Here is a 16,408-nt window from a genome sequence, read left to right on the forward strand (position 1 = left end):
ATAATTCATTTTCCACTAGAATAAGCCGATTTAGGGCAGTACATAAGGGAAACCTTGAATTAATTGAAGGACACAATGAGGCAAACAACCTTTCACGTTCATACTCTTACAAAATAACAATTTAGAGTGTTAGACCAGCCTTACCATGTACGTTTTTGAGATGTGAGAGGAATCAAGGATACCTGAAGAAAGCCCACACATTCAAACTGCACATAATATGGTCGAAACCCATCATAGATTGAACCGTTGATCTCAGAACCGTGAGCCGACGAGCTAACCGATCTGGCCTTAGCCAGAGTTATTTACATTACAGTAAGTGCAGAATATTTAATCAAACAATGGGTTTGAGAAAGAAAGCGGGTGCGATTTAACTATAGAACGTGATTAATTTAAAGAAAACCAATAATAGGTCAATAGTAATATTCTCCAATTTACACTGTATTCCACAGACTACTTTGATTTCTGCATAAAACAATACAGGGACTATTCACTATAGTAATGAATCTCACAAAAAGAATATAAAAAAAACATAATGAACAATAATAATCTCTTTTTTTTCTCCCCCATTTGAATGTGAAGGCACATTTCATATTATGGCCAATGACTTTTATTCCAAGTGTCTCATGTACTGTTACTTAGGGGATTAACTTTTTCCAATAGCTCTTCCAATAATTTTTGCGTGAGACATGACGTGTTGATCCTTAAATAAGAACCAGTTTTACCAACCACACTGGAGAGCCAATGCCAAAAACGGCTGGCAATGACCAGACAATGAGCTTCCCAGTAACCATTTATTTTTACAGTCTGTTTGGACATGCCTTTGTAATATCAAACTATTCTTTACACAAATGTGTGCACTGTTTTCTCTGTATAAGTGTTTAGAGTAAAAGGACAGTAAACATAAGCATGTTTTCAGACATATACAGGGACACCGGGTGCACTGAATACTTTAATAATCTTGTGTGCATTTGTCTAACCATTTGCAATCAGGTTTTTTCGTGATATCAATAATTATAGTGCAGTGAATGGAAGAGACAAGTACCATCTGTGTGCCTTGAACTTGGATGAACCAAATAGACGCAATGTGGTTCAATCTATTAATTCAGCAAATATGCAAAAAAACAATGATTTTTTTGTTGATCACACTCATCACACCAACCGCTACTTGTAATCTGGTAGAGCAAAAATGTATTGTGGTTCCCAGTAGTTTGGATTTTAACATATAAGATCCATTAAAACCAAAAGAAAAAGTGGGGTGAAAACATGTGCAAAGCATAAGCTGTTTTGGGCATAACACAAAAGGAGTGGGAATAGAAGACAGATGAAGTTGATTTTGAATCTATTTTTTTAGCTCTCATATAAAGTGAAAAGGAGACCAACATATATGCATTTGGCTTTAGCGAGCGCTGTTAGGTTTATATCTAACTTGACACATTGTATGGCACTTGTCTGGTTAGACATTGCGATTAAATGCAAATTACCACACACACACATATATATATATATATATATATATATATATATATATATATATATATATATATATATATATATATATATATATATATATATATATATATATATATATATATATATATATATATATATATATATATATATATATATATATATATATATATATATATATATATATATATATATATATATATATATATATATATATATATATATATATATATATATATATATATATATATATATATATATATATATATATATATATATATATATATATATATATATATATATATATATATATATATATATATATATATATATATATATATATATATATATATATATATATATATATATATATATATATATATATATATATATATATATATATATATATATATATATATATATATATATATATATATATATATATATATATATATATATATATATATATATATATATATATATATATATATATATATATATATATATATATATATATATATATATATATATATATATATATATATATATATATATATATATATATATATATATATATATATATATATATATATATATATATATATATATATATATATATATATATATATATATATATATATATATATATATATATATATATATATATATATATATATATATATATATATATATATATATATATATATATATATATATATATATATATATATATATATATATATATATATATATATATATATATATATATATATATATATATATATATATATATATATATATATATATATATATATATATATATATATATATATATATATATTTATATATATAAGCTATACAATCGTGAATGGAGAGTACTTATATAACATATTCGAAAACACATTTGTATCATGCCTAAAGCATGTCACAGCCTTGGAACCCTTCTTCACCTAGTCATTCACACACCAGTAGGTGGTGCTTCCCACAAGACTCAGTCAACCCCTTGGGGGCAAATCAATGCCTTGCACAAGGATATTTTGACAGAGGACAGCCAAACCTTGGTATTGAACCGCTGACCTTTGTGTCCCAGGAAAGCTTGAGCTACCAACTCTGCCATGGCTGCAATGCTCTTTTAATATTACTTATAAATTTAACCAAAGGTCCAACAGTTCATTCCATGGACCTTCCCCATTTATTGGAATGAGAGAATAGGGAGCAAAGGAGAAATGGAAATGATGGTGTGACAGTAGAGTGGCCTTAGAGCGTTATGTTATTCCCCAGGCATGAAAGCAGACTCCCTTGAATCATGGGACTTACCTTACGATGCTCTTCAGACAACCTGTTCCCTGGGCTCTGAAAGAAGACAGGACTGACGTAAATGGGCTCCCTTCTTTGTTATCACTGCACCACAGCTCAGGACCCCAGAGGCAGATAGGCATGATTACTGTCTTTTAAATCTTCCTTCACCTTAAAAAAACATTGTAAAACTTTCTTCTTTTACATGGTTTGATTTACCTCTGTTCACTTTGTTTCACTAAATCACTGTTATACTCGAAAGCTATAAATTAAGATAAATTGTATAAATTGTGTTTATAGTAAAACAATTGGTTTAAAGTGTGTATTAAGAGTGATATTATGATTCAGAGCCTGTCTACCATATTTGTCATCTTTTTTTTCCTAACGAAGAGACTTCTTGGTCTCTTTGTCTTGGTTGCTGACTTTTTTTTCACAATTTACTCTACACTGGGGTTCTGTTAGTAACTGAGAGAGAATGAGAAAGCTCAACACCGCAATAAACCGTGTCAAGTACTGTCCACTCTACATCAAAAACTGATTGAAGAAAAGCATGTGATGTCTGTCAGGCAGAAAGTTTGAGGAAACTTCGCCGAATGTTGTGCCTAGATGTTCCAGAGACAGCATGATCAAGTGAGGTCACCGGCTCTCCAGCATTCAGTGGAACCTGAAGTTCCTAAAATCACATACAACATTTTTAGGCGCATTTAAAAAGTACAAACAACCCAATCAGGGTCAAGTAATAATGGGTCCTAAGAAAAACAATAGATTCTAGAGTTCAGAGAAATCCAAGGGACCTGCGGTTCCTCTTTAGACAGCAGCAACAGCAGCAGCAACCTTCTGCTTTAAAGTAATGTTTTATTGGATATCAGAGCTAGTGGAGAGTCCAAAGAAAATAGGTCTTATTATTAGAAACAGCTGCGGTTTTCCACTCTGATGACTCATCCATTTTTCTATTCCCTCTATTCTTTGGCTTATTTTCATGATCGAGCACAGAGGGTTTCACAGTAAAACACTGAGCTCTAGACACTCGTTGTTTGTTTAGATTATCAACAATGCCACAAGTGCACATGCTAATTTCTCTTTGCGCCCCTCTTACAAGTATTGTACCATCTAAATTCCTCCACACATTTAGTTCTAACTTGCCCATCTTTTCTTTTACTTTCTAACCCTTAGTGCCGATGATAAAGACAGAGCCCAGTGACGAATATGATTCTTTGGGGACTTCAATGCTGGGAATGCATTCAAAGTCCTACTTCAGTCATCCGAGACTCAATCCACTCATGCCTGTGTCTGATCACGATGCCTGTCTGGCCAGTGGCTACCCTCCATGCCCTTCTCTCAATGCTGCCATACCATCATCCTCACCCAATTCTAGCCCAACCCTGCACGACCTCTCTCCTGTGGCATACAACAAGTGTCTGCCAAATAGTCCAACCCATTCAGCCCCCTCAGTTCAGATTGTGACAACCTTCCAAGAAAATGGCAGGGCAATTATTAGCCACCCAGCATCTCCTGACCACAGCTCACCCCTAGCTATGCTCCAAACTCAGGAAAGTCCTAGTCCCCTCAACAGTCCAGGAACCCATGTATTCCCACCTGTCTATACCAACAGTAGTCCTTCATCCTCCCCAGCCTCCCATGCTTCTACTCCAAATGGGTCTGCAGAGAGTCAATTTGTGCAGGCCTACAGCCCTAGTCAGGCTCAAGCAGCAACCACCTTGGGCCAAACAGAAGAAAATTCACCCAACCTCCTACATGAGGATTCAAGGCCACCTGCCATCACCGTCAAACAGGAGCCCCAAGAACTGGACCAGATGTACCTAGATGATGGTGAGTTTTAACATATTAATGGTTCAAATACAATGTCAATGTAGATGGAAGAATATTCATCTCAACTATCCTATTATATATGTATGTACATTATTTCCTCAGTAGTTTTGAGTCAGAACATTGATTGCATTCAAATGTAATTAATTATAAAATATCACCAATTTTTACACTCATTTACCTCTCAACTACTTATGGGACAAAGACTACAGATTTTCATTACAATACATCCGTTATTCAAGCAGAAACCTAAATCATGAAAATATTTGTTTCGTTTTTGTTAAGAAAGATTTCTCCAGCATGTCAAACTATTTATGATCCAGTAGTTGCTTTAGCTTGAAGCACGACATTCGATTGAAAGGATTTTGAAACAATCTGTCAAAACATCAGAGAGAAACAAACTGGGGTCAGCCAGGTTTCAGCAGAATGAAAATAGTGGCACACGTGTAGCAAACCAAACTGTTGACATATCATCTAATGAAGGAAGCAAAACAATAGGTAGGGGTTTCCTAACCCCCGCCTGGCTTTTTGGGAGGGATGTCGGGAGCTCAGAAGTAGAGGCCTTCTCTTCCCGTCTTTCCCCTCTGGAATCCAGGCCACGCAGCTGTCGTCATCAAGGGAATGTAAAGGGTCATGGGTTTACCCCTGGCAATGAGATCAGACACACCCACGGGAGTATGTGGCTGGGTTTATTGCCTCCTGTGTCCACCCCACATCTTTTCCCAAAGGTCCCCAACCTGTTATCTATGTTAGCAGAGGCACATTTGTTGTTATGATGTGTATTCACAGTACATCCAGTAGATTTTGGCAGTTTGAAATTATTACAAACCTCAGCATTGTAATAGACCCCCATTGAACTCTCTCCTCGTCACCTTTCCTGTAAACGTTGCTAGGCTCGAATGTGTGTGCGCGCACACACATATGTCAACAACTCACAAAGGCGAAAGGTAGGCATGAGGGGAACGCGAATGGGGAGTTGTTGCTGCAGAACTCTAGTTGTGTTGTCAGCAGATCTGCCGGTGTTGATGAGTCCCATTTGTCATCATAAAGAGGCAATGCAGAAAAAGAATGATGTTATCAGCTTTGTTTGCTTAATGCTTGTTTGTGGATGTGTTTTTTTATGGCAGTGCTGAAAAATTGGAACAGACTACTCAGTTGGTGAATCCAGCTCAAACACAATTCGGCGGTAAATATCTCACAGTTTAAATATTGGAATGTATAATGATATGTAAAATGTGGGCATGCTGGACAAGAATTAAATAAATCAAACCAACCAGCATGTAAATAAGTAAATAAATAATACCTTGCTCTGGCTTTAGGCTTTTTGGGACATTTCTCTGGAACAATTACTAGTTTCAATGTGGTGTGCTGATTAACAATAATTAGCCACAGATATTAGTGATCAGTGAGCAGGAGAATCAGTGAATAAATGTGATGAGTCTGAACTGTCTGGCTATTGAGGTCAAATGATAAGGTAGTAGTTAATTCTACATGGCAAATGGCTACTTGATAATTAATTTGGGAAGGGATGGTATACATAAGTAAGCAGCTGGGCATCCCCAATATACTGGTGACTATGTTGCTTAAAAAATATATCTTACACGTTAATGAGCATAAATTTGAATCATTAACTAATCAATCAATAAAGCTCTATGGTGTATTTTTTTGTTTGTTTGGAGGGATTAACTTTGAGTCCATTTGAACTTAATTAGTTTTATAACGCAAATATTTTGGCCTGGCGGGTGAGTGTTTGGCAATCCCACGACTCTAGTGAGGATAAAGCAGTTAAAAAAATGAGATGAGAACACAAATATTGAATGAGGAACGGTTGTCAAGAGATGTCCATGCAATGAATGAACTAGATCAATATATCAAATCTGAGATTTAATTTAAGAAAAGTGTCCAAAATTGGTTTTGTCTCATTTTAACTGTATCAATTTAGGACTTCGTACCGCTAGCCCCCCGACATAGCCTACTGAATCTCTCATTTCATCTAATTAAATTAGGTGAAACTGCAGCTTTATTTTTGATTTTGTGTAGGTGTCCTTTTACACAAATGTACAGTAAATAAGATGTGCTAGAAAGCCATTGAATTGCCATGTTGAAATGGGTAACCAAGTTTTCCTTCCCTTTTACTCCATCCATTGTCACTTAGTGGGCTCAATTTTTCTTCAGTCAGTGGCCAAATGTATTCTATCAGTGATTACACTTGCATTAGGAACGCAGAGGAATGTGTATTGATTGACCAAGGACAGCGTAGACGCCACATAGAAGACCTCAATATACTACCGATTTGCATCACCTGTCATATGCTCATGCATTCTGCGGTGAGCTCCTGGAGTCTTGGTAAGTATGCGGTGGTAACAGCATACTCCAAAGGCATCTGCCGCTCCCAGCTCTCTTTTCAAACTCCTCAAATGAGTCCTAAGTTACAATAAATAAGATTGGAAGGTAGCTCACAGTGCCTGCTGCTCCCCTTCTCTATGCATTACCGCTTAGCAAAAGTGAGCTGAGCTCTCCATTAGAGCGGAAGACAGGCGGATGACCTCACCTCAGCAGTAGTGATTTAACGCCAGGGATGTAGCATTGTGTTGCTCCTCAGAAATTGGGGGCTGGTGATTTGGAGTCTATGGGCGCACACTTGATCTTCCCCAAGAGTTCAGCGCCTCCCACGCTTCAATGCTTAGGCCTCCAACTCTCATCAGGCCAAGGAAATGTGTCTCACTGGCCTGGCCTAGATTTTATACAGCATTTGAGAAATCACTCAACTTATCAACAGTGAGCTACTGTACCACAAGGAACACTGTTGGGATGGAGAGAGTCTAAGCTTTAGACCCCATGACTGCAATAATAACAGTTCAAACCTGATAGGAGGTTTGTTTACTTTTGCATGTTGTTGTGAGCAGGTTGAATATGATACCCCCAATGCTGGTTCACGTGTTATTGCCTCTAGATGAGAATTGCCTCCAACAAAAGAAGATAATGATGGTGTATTAAATTAAACCTGTGTTAAACAGTGCATTGTGGATTCCATGAAATTTAACATAAAAATGAATCCAGGAAAACAATGAATTGTAGAAATCCAAAATTTCTACTTGACAATTTCTGTTCAAATAAGATATACATTTTGGCCATGGAATTATTGACTGAACAGGAAATGCATTTTACGCGACAAAAGATAGCGATGAACGTCAATGGCGTACCGGCAAACATTGCCCAAAAATTGTGTAAAATCCAGCCAAAAACAGCATTTAATTGATTAAATACAAATACCGGAGCTTTATAGACATCAGAACCCGGCCCGGAGTATCATCGCGTGAATGGTTGTCCGTCTCCTTGTGCCTGAATCGATTGTTCCGGTACCCGTAGTTAGCTGGGATATGCTCAAGCACCCCTGCAACCCTTGTAAGCATAAGCAGTTCAGAAAATGAATGAATTTAATTTTAAAGTATTCAAAAGCAGTATGGAGGATATATGCCTGTGTATAGCAAACCTTCAACAGGGCAAAGAAGCATTTGGTTCTGTGAGACTATTGCATTGTGACTTTTCATATTAGGGTTAGTTAAGGTGTAGTGATTGGCGATATCATACAATGTAGATGAATGCAGCACAGTAGTACTAATCAGAGAGTTAGATTTGTACCAGCTGCCTCTCTAGGACACAGAGGACCCTTATTCTCCAAAACAAAAAAAAATCCATAGCAGCCTGAGTCAGTTTCTGACAGTTAACATATGTGCTCTGATTTCTTTGCTTTTTAGGGTAGTTTTGCTTGTGATTGTTTCCTCTTTAATTCAAGGTTCTTGCATTTGAAACTTGACTAGGGTTGTTTTCTCTACTTGAAAATCAAAATGTTGTCAAATCTCCTTCCGTAAGGGAACAAAAAGGGGCATTCTATTCTTGTAGAGGATCTCCGTCTACTGCTGATGATTTTGAAAGCAACTGAAGGCTTTCCTCATGGAAAATTTTACACATTCTGGATGCCTTCCCAGACCCCAGGACTCTCCAAAACCCTTAATGATGATTGAGAGTGCGTCCACACCACGCTGAAAACATGCTGAGTCGATAACATTGGAGTGTGCCGCAAAGCTGGATTTAGGATCAGAAGGGGGGACTGAAAAGAGGGGTTTAGGAGGAAGGGTGTATATTAAATTCAAGGTTGGAAGTGGCCAATGGGAAGGACTAAAGTTAAATTCCTTGAATGCCGTTTTTTTATTTTTTTTACTTCCTGTATCTCTAAGTAGTGGAGTCAGCAAGGTCTACAAAAGACCCCCAACCTTTAACCGTTGTTCCCTTTTATGAAGGTCAAGACCAGATAAGTCAAAAAAAGTCAGTGCTTAAGTGCAGTGCCAAGAACACAGCCTTCTAGACAAAGTGATATTGACAGGCAGCAGAGAATGGTGATGGCTTTTTTATTATTAATGACCACAAACAGGATGCTTATATTCTACTATTGTTATTATTGATGCCTTCTCATTAAATTACTGTTTTCCTGGCAGACTTAAATATTGAAGTTTAAAGTAGAAGTGTTGTTGTGGGTGAAAAGTGAAGTTTGTAGTGTACTTGTCGCCCTAAGATAGGCTCTTTAATTGCAGAGGGTTAATGTATGTATCTAAGCATATTATCTTTATAATAGTAAACTTTAGTTGAAACAATATATGTTACGCCATGGACAATGATGGTGTATTGGTTCACTCAGTTGGATCCAGTCTGACTTGAGTTCCTACTAAGTGACAGGATGAGTCTAATTTTCACCCAGTCTTCTGCAATAACATTGTAAAAAAACAATGAAACAATGTTTGGAGCATTAAGTAGTTAATCAGAGAAATTGCATACGTTGTAAACTTCATATTATAGAGTTATGTGCTGTTGAGTTGGGCCACCATGTCAATTAAGTGTAGTGAAAGGCATTAAGATTACCCACTTTCTCTTGTTATACCATTCATCACCACCAGCCTTTAAGGGCCACTAAATTCCTGAAGTCAGCTTTCGTTTTTGTACCAAATATTTGACACTATTGTAAGAATTGTGCATGTTCACCTAGTGACTGGGTCTAAGTGTTTACATGTGAATGAGGCAATGGTGTCACGTTGCACATAGTATTATGAATTTTTATTACTTGGAACATTTAGTCCTGATCAGATGCATAAAGATTAATGGGAAGAGTATCCATTCATTGGCCATTTGTGCTGGCTTGCTTTTGCCTGCGTGTGCACCACAACCCTGGCAGAGGAACCAGAGGATCTGGTCTGGTTTTACTTGCTCTGTCATAATATCCACAGTCACTGACAAAGAATGTCTGCTTGGAAAAAAAAACATCTAAAATTATCGGAATAAATTGATTTTAGCATTAGTCTAGGATGTGAAACTAAATTGTGTGATTCCTAGATCCTGATCTACTAGTGATTATTCTGAGGGGGGAAAAAGTTATCACTTTGACAGACTTGCGACTTGTGGGAGAAAAGTGTGACTTATTTAGTAAAGTTCACCCAAGCTGTGAAGAAAGGCAGCAGCACACTTTGGATAGAGAATGATATAGTGTTTGAAAGTACAATTGGAGAACACTCAAGAACGCCGTCAATTCAAGCCGCACAAAATATTTGAAGCTCTGTTTCTTAAGTTAATCACGCATGACGTATCGCATACACTTTCTCCTGACACAGCGTTTAGAGGGTTGGTTTACGTGGCTCACATTCTGAGGTTGAGGGAACACAAGTTGAAAAGCCACAGAGACACACAGATCGTAGCGGGTCAGAACTCAGACATGGTCTGTGGCTTGGCTTAGATGTGCAAATGTGTACAAAGTATCTGTGATCAAGAAGCTACTAACTGCGAAAATGACATGTGTCAGTGTGGTTGATTTCATTGACAGGATGATCATGGAGTGTATTTACTTTACTAAGACCTCTTTAAGTTTCTTATCTGTACCTGATTTATGTATGTACATAAATAAACCGAACATTTTTTTTGTGGTAGGTCCAGTGCTACCCTCTTCGAATCCCTATGACAGTGACTAAAATACTTTATTTGTTATTAGAAGCATACTCTACCACTAGAGATCTTGCTGGAAAAGCCACAAATACTGCAAAATAACAGGAACCATGCATTGGCTTTTAATGAATCATATGATAATGATGATAATGAAAATATGGAATGGAAAAGTCATTGCATGTCCCAGGACATTGAGATGAACTCAGAGATCCACAAGAACAATTCTGTCAAGTTGAGCTGTGTCACAAGGTTATGTCGAATTAACTCGAGTTGGGTCAAGCCAACCTAAGTCACATCAAGTCACATAGCTGTTGAGTTGAGTCACCAGCTAGTCAAATCTTCTACCATTCTTTTTAGATCTCAAAGAACCACTGTTTTATATCTTAAAAATACAAAAACTTATCTTCCTTTTAGTAGTCTAAGCTGCATGTTGAAAGCATAGGTGAGGGCTGCTACTTCTCCAAGTGCAATTCCTATATCTCAAATCCAATTCTCTGATAAAATGTTTCACAGAAGACTGAAAAAAAATTACAAACACAGTTTAAATGTTACCGTATTTTAAGCACCCTGTCAACATTTAAATTGACAGGTAAACACAAAAGGGAACTGTGAAAACATTTTTTAGATCATGCTTTCCTTTTACAAACTTTCCAAAATCAGTTTCATAAGTTTGAACCATTTTAAATGTTAAAACTCATTGTGCTGACAGGCCGAAATTAAATGTAGGAATCTGGAAAATTTAGGGTCAGAGGAATTTCATCATCTCCTCACGTCTAGGAATAGTCACAGCGCATGAGGAGAAGCAGGTCAGCCATATGAAGACGTGAGACATAGACACAGTCAGGCAGACAGAGAGAAAGAGGGGAAAAACTGAGGTGGAAGAAAGTTGCTTGACATCTTGGTGATTTTTCCCTGGCAGTTATCCCCATTGCCGAACACACACAAACACGCACACTAACCTAGTGTACCCTCTTTGATCGTGAAGAAATCTAAGAGTAATAAAACGCATCCAAATTAAAGATTATAACTAATCTCTTTGCAACACGTGGTCTATTAAACTGTAGGTAAACATACAGTATTTATCTTTGATGAGGGACGAATGCAAGTGTCCCTGTGTTGGCTTGTGACCCACTACAACAATTACATTCAAAAGGACCCTAGACTCTCCTGATTGGATTCAGCTATGCTCAGCTGCTTTCAAAACAACATTCTAACAAATAGGAAAACACATTTAAGGCTTGCTAATCTTTTTTTTTATGGTCTGACAAAGAAGAGATTCACTATTCAAATGCACAAACTACATTCAACCCCGAAATGTGTATGTTAAATTGTTATTCATTCAATTTCTGAACCACCTATCCTCACAAGGGTTGCAGGGAAATGAATATAAATTGTTTATTAATTAATTAAACCAAATGTTGTCATAATTCATTTTGAAATTTTGGAATACAGTTGAATAGTACAATTGGATTTAATACTAAATGTCAAACACCCTCTTTTGTCTTCTGCAGTATAGCATTTGGTTTATATATATATATATATATATATATATATATATATATATATATATATATATATATATATATATATATATATATATATATATATATATATATATATATATATATATATATATATATATATATATATATATATATATATATATATATATATATATATATATATATATATATATATATATATATATATATATATATATATATATATATATATATATATATATATATATATATATATATATATATATATATATATATATATATATATATATATATATATATATATATATATATATATATATATATATATATATATATATATATATATATATATATATATATATATATATATATATATATATATATATATATATATATATATATATATATATATATATATATATATATATATATATATATATATACAATATGAAAAAATGAACTTTACTGGTTATATATGAAAGATTTCTTTTTGCCAGAACCATTGAAATATTTTGTGAAAAGTGGTGTTGCAAATCAGAACACACTTGACGCAAATCCAATCACTACAAGTAATGATTTAATTAATGCTAACCAGAAGCCACACTTTTCTTACACATAGAAAACCAACCATCTAAAATAAAGATCCAGAAGGGAGTCAGTCGAAGCCATCTGTCTATGATGGATAGTGAACAATAAAGTATGCACTGAGATTAACCTTGCAGGACAGAGAGGATCCTGTGTCTCTGTGTATAAATAAAAGAAAACAATTTCAAAATCCCACCTTACAACTAACTTGCAGCAGGTGATTTAAAGAAGTTTAAGCAAATACACAAAAGCAATTATAAATCATTCTACCCTTCACTCAGCCAAGTTCCTATTTAGATGAGCGAAACTGGCCCAAGTATGATTGTTTCAGCATGCTCATATTCTGCCTCAGCCTCCACAGGAGCATGCGTTTCTTATTCAAAATCAGTTAATGTGAGTTTATAAGATGGTTGAGTTATTTTATCATGCACAGGTTGGTAATGAGCCATACAAAAAAATGTAATCCGTCTCCTCTCATTTCTCAAATCTATAGTTGCGTCCTTTCTTCACTGTACTTTGAATATAAAAAGTCAGAACAAATTCCAACAAATCCCAGGTTTCTGTGATATAAAACAAAATAAGTCCCAGATGACCGGTATAACTAAAAAAAGGTTTTATTTATGTACAGGCAGCCCAGTGTATGAGTGGTTAGCGTGTCGGCCTCATAGTCCTGACATGGAAGGTTCAATCTCAAGGTCAAACCTTCCTGTTTTGCGTTTGTATGTTCTCCCCAGGCTTGCATGGGTTTTCTCTGGGTACTCCGGTTTCCTCCCACATCCCAAAAACATACATGGTAGGCTGGTCGGACACTCTAAATTGTCCCTAGATATGATTTTGAGCATGAGTGGCCCATGAGAAAACATGCAAACTCCACACAGGTGGACCGATCTGGATTTAGACCCAAGACCCCAAAACTGTGAGGCTGACGCATTACCCACTCACCCATCAAGCTGCCTTATATAAATAAAAATAAAGAAATAAATATATAAAAATATAACTAGTAAACTGAGATGAGCAAGGTCCTGATACTTTGAAGTGGTAAACTAGGTAAGAGCAAAGTAATTAAGTAAAACTATTATATTCAAATTCATATTAAATATTAGTCTGCACTGAAATGCCAGCATTTGAGCTTCTTGTGAATAACCACATCAAGCTATAATGTTTTTGCAGACTTTTCTTAAAATTGGTTTCCTAACTAGCAGAATCTTGATGGTTTTATGGCGTGACAAAAGGCTGAGCCAGTACTAAATCTGAGAGACCAGTTTGTGTGAACATAAACACTTCATCTTCATAAATAATGTATTTTCTTTAATTTTAAAGTGTCTCACATTTCCATTCAACCATTACCTTTTGCCCAAAATAGCCTAAAATGGACGGATCAACCATTTAATGCCTGGTAGAGTAGTGAGGGGATTATTGGAAAGCAGCAGCCATGATGTAAACACCTCTTCCTTATCCTCCCTGGGACTCCCCTCTCACGGGCACACCCGCAGTCTCCTGGGTCTTGAAGGAAATGAAAAGATGAAGAGGAGGAGGAAGTGATGCTATGAGACACAGAGGGAGGTGAGATAGGGAGGGGCACATTAGTTGAGTGCATGATTAAAGACAATGGTTACACACCACTGCAACCAAAACAAGCACAGCAGAGGTGGAAATTTCAATTTAGCTCTATAATCTAATTAGGAATATTGGTCAAATTGGATGGTTGCAGTATTTTTCAATTTTTTATTAAACACATTTACACATTTCCCTAGGTTTGCTTTAAATAGAGTCAGTCACCTATATAACCACCATGCATGTTTTCGGAATGTGGAAGTAAACTGGAATATGCAGAAAAAAAATCACTGCAAGCCCAATGAGAAGTTAAAAGTCCAAAAAGAAAATCTGAAATTGAAAAAAGAAGAAAACTAATAGTTCAGCTCTTTGCATATGTTAGGTTATTTTCTGCCTGTTTTTTTACACGTCATTAGCCATAATACTTCTAATTGGTTAAACCTGTACCACAATTAAGAGTCAAAACTGTCATCATTAGATTTGGCATGTACATGACAGTTGTGAAGTTATTTTTTTTTTGTATAGAGATGTGCTAATGTGAAGAAATTAGGATTTATGAGTATTTTTCTAAATCTCTTGTGGCCTGGGCACACATTTGTCCTCAAACTGCTTCAGTTAATTCACCATTTTAATGCCTCCATCCTCCATATATAAGTGCTAAACTAAGTGTTTCCACATGGGAAGATTTGGGCATATCATTTGAACAAAGTTTTGGAGATGAACTCCACTCTCTCTATATATCATCATATCATTAAACCCAACGGGATTACAGTGACAGATTAGAAACTGTCGAACTGCAAACCTTAATTGATTTATGAAGTGCTTTATCATGGTGATGTATTCATGGAACACTTCGTCTCTTTCACATTAGTTGTTTTGAAATATGCATACTTCAAATTACATACCATTTGTTTGAGGTCATTTTAACCTGATATTTCATATTGTTTTGGACTATTGTCATCCTCTAAACCAGAGGTCTTCAAACCGGTCCTCGAGAGCAGCTGTGGGTGCAGGTTTTTGTTTCAACCGATCCAACACAAACAGTTTAACCAATGAGGTGTCTGCTGAAAAAAAAGAAGCACCTGACTTCAATCCACTGATTGCACTTCTAGGATACAAGATTGGTGGAAAGGTTTCCTCTTACAGGTTGGAAGGAAAACCCACACCCACGGCGGCCTTAACTGGAATAGATTGGGGACCACTGCTCTAAACCCTTAACCCCTTGTCGTGTTTCACCATATTGTTATCAGTACAGGATAAGTGACGTAGTCAGTCTCTCCACCCAGCCATTTGAGTCGTGTCTGTGTAGGAGGGAGCAAATTGTCCATTAAGTGTTTCTGCTGAAGCCTAGAGAAGATTTGATATAGGGGGGGAAACAAAAGCAATATGTAGCAGGAAATTCAATTGTCTCTCCGGCAAGTTGGATCTTTAGTTTGGCTTCCCTACCAAATCAATTCCAAATGAAGTTCGTATGAGGTTTAACTTTGTATTAACCATCCCCTTTTGACTCTTGCGAGTAGTGTTCATACTGTATTATCCAGATTCTATGACACAAGCACACTTCCTCAGATGCGAGAACTGGAGCACCACAAAAGAGGGAAGCTACCACCTTTCTCACAAAGCTGATTTCATAATGTGCAAGTGTTGAGAAAACATAGGAAACATCAGCCTTCACTATAGCATGAAAGTCAATGACCCCAACACAGCTGAAACGTTATTCCTGCAGTGAAAGTGAGCAAAGTTCAAGATGCCCTTTTCTCCAAGGGTATCCTGAGACTAAATGTAAGAACAGAAGTCCCTGGCAGGAAACCTCTGTTACAGACATTAGGTCAGAGGTGCTACTTTGTGAGATCATTTCAGAAGCCGACGGAAGGTAACGTCACTCTCAGACCAGCTCATTACCATTTACAACTGATTTAGCTGAAGATCATGTTTCATCTGCGGAATTCTCTGAGTTACTGTGGGACCTTAAGACCACATAGTATCCACTGCATTTTAAAGAAACCCCAATGTTATTAAATAGTCATTACTAACAGTCTAGGCAAAGACTAGTCAGCTGCCGGCTGAATCCATGGCATAATGCAGAGTGGAAGTTCTGGAAAAATATATTTTACCAAGTACTTCCAGGTCACATTGTCGCCAAAGCATTACATTTTTGTAAACAGTTTTTGTTAATTATAGCTAAAGAA

General features: G+C 36.0%; 1 protein-coding gene across 1 annotated transcript in view; it reads left to right on the plus strand.

The window, feature by feature from the left end:
* The window catches only part of LOC144199946 (nuclear factor of activated T-cells, cytoplasmic 1-like), a 51,261-nt gene that overhangs the window by 29,122 nt on the left and 5,731 nt on the right, over positions 1–16,408 (plus strand). The window contains exon 9 of the mRNA XM_077721850.1: positions 3,937–4,593. Coding sequence (XP_077577976.1) covers positions 3,937–4,593 — 657 coding nt within the window. The remainder of the gene's footprint in view (positions 1–3,936; positions 4,594–16,408) is intronic.

The sequence above is a fragment of the Stigmatopora nigra genome, chromosome 7 (genome assembly GCF_051989575.1).
Source record: "Stigmatopora nigra isolate UIUO_SnigA chromosome 7, RoL_Snig_1.1, whole genome shotgun sequence".
Lineage (NCBI taxonomy): Eukaryota > Metazoa > Chordata > Actinopteri > Syngnathiformes > Syngnathidae > Stigmatopora > Stigmatopora nigra.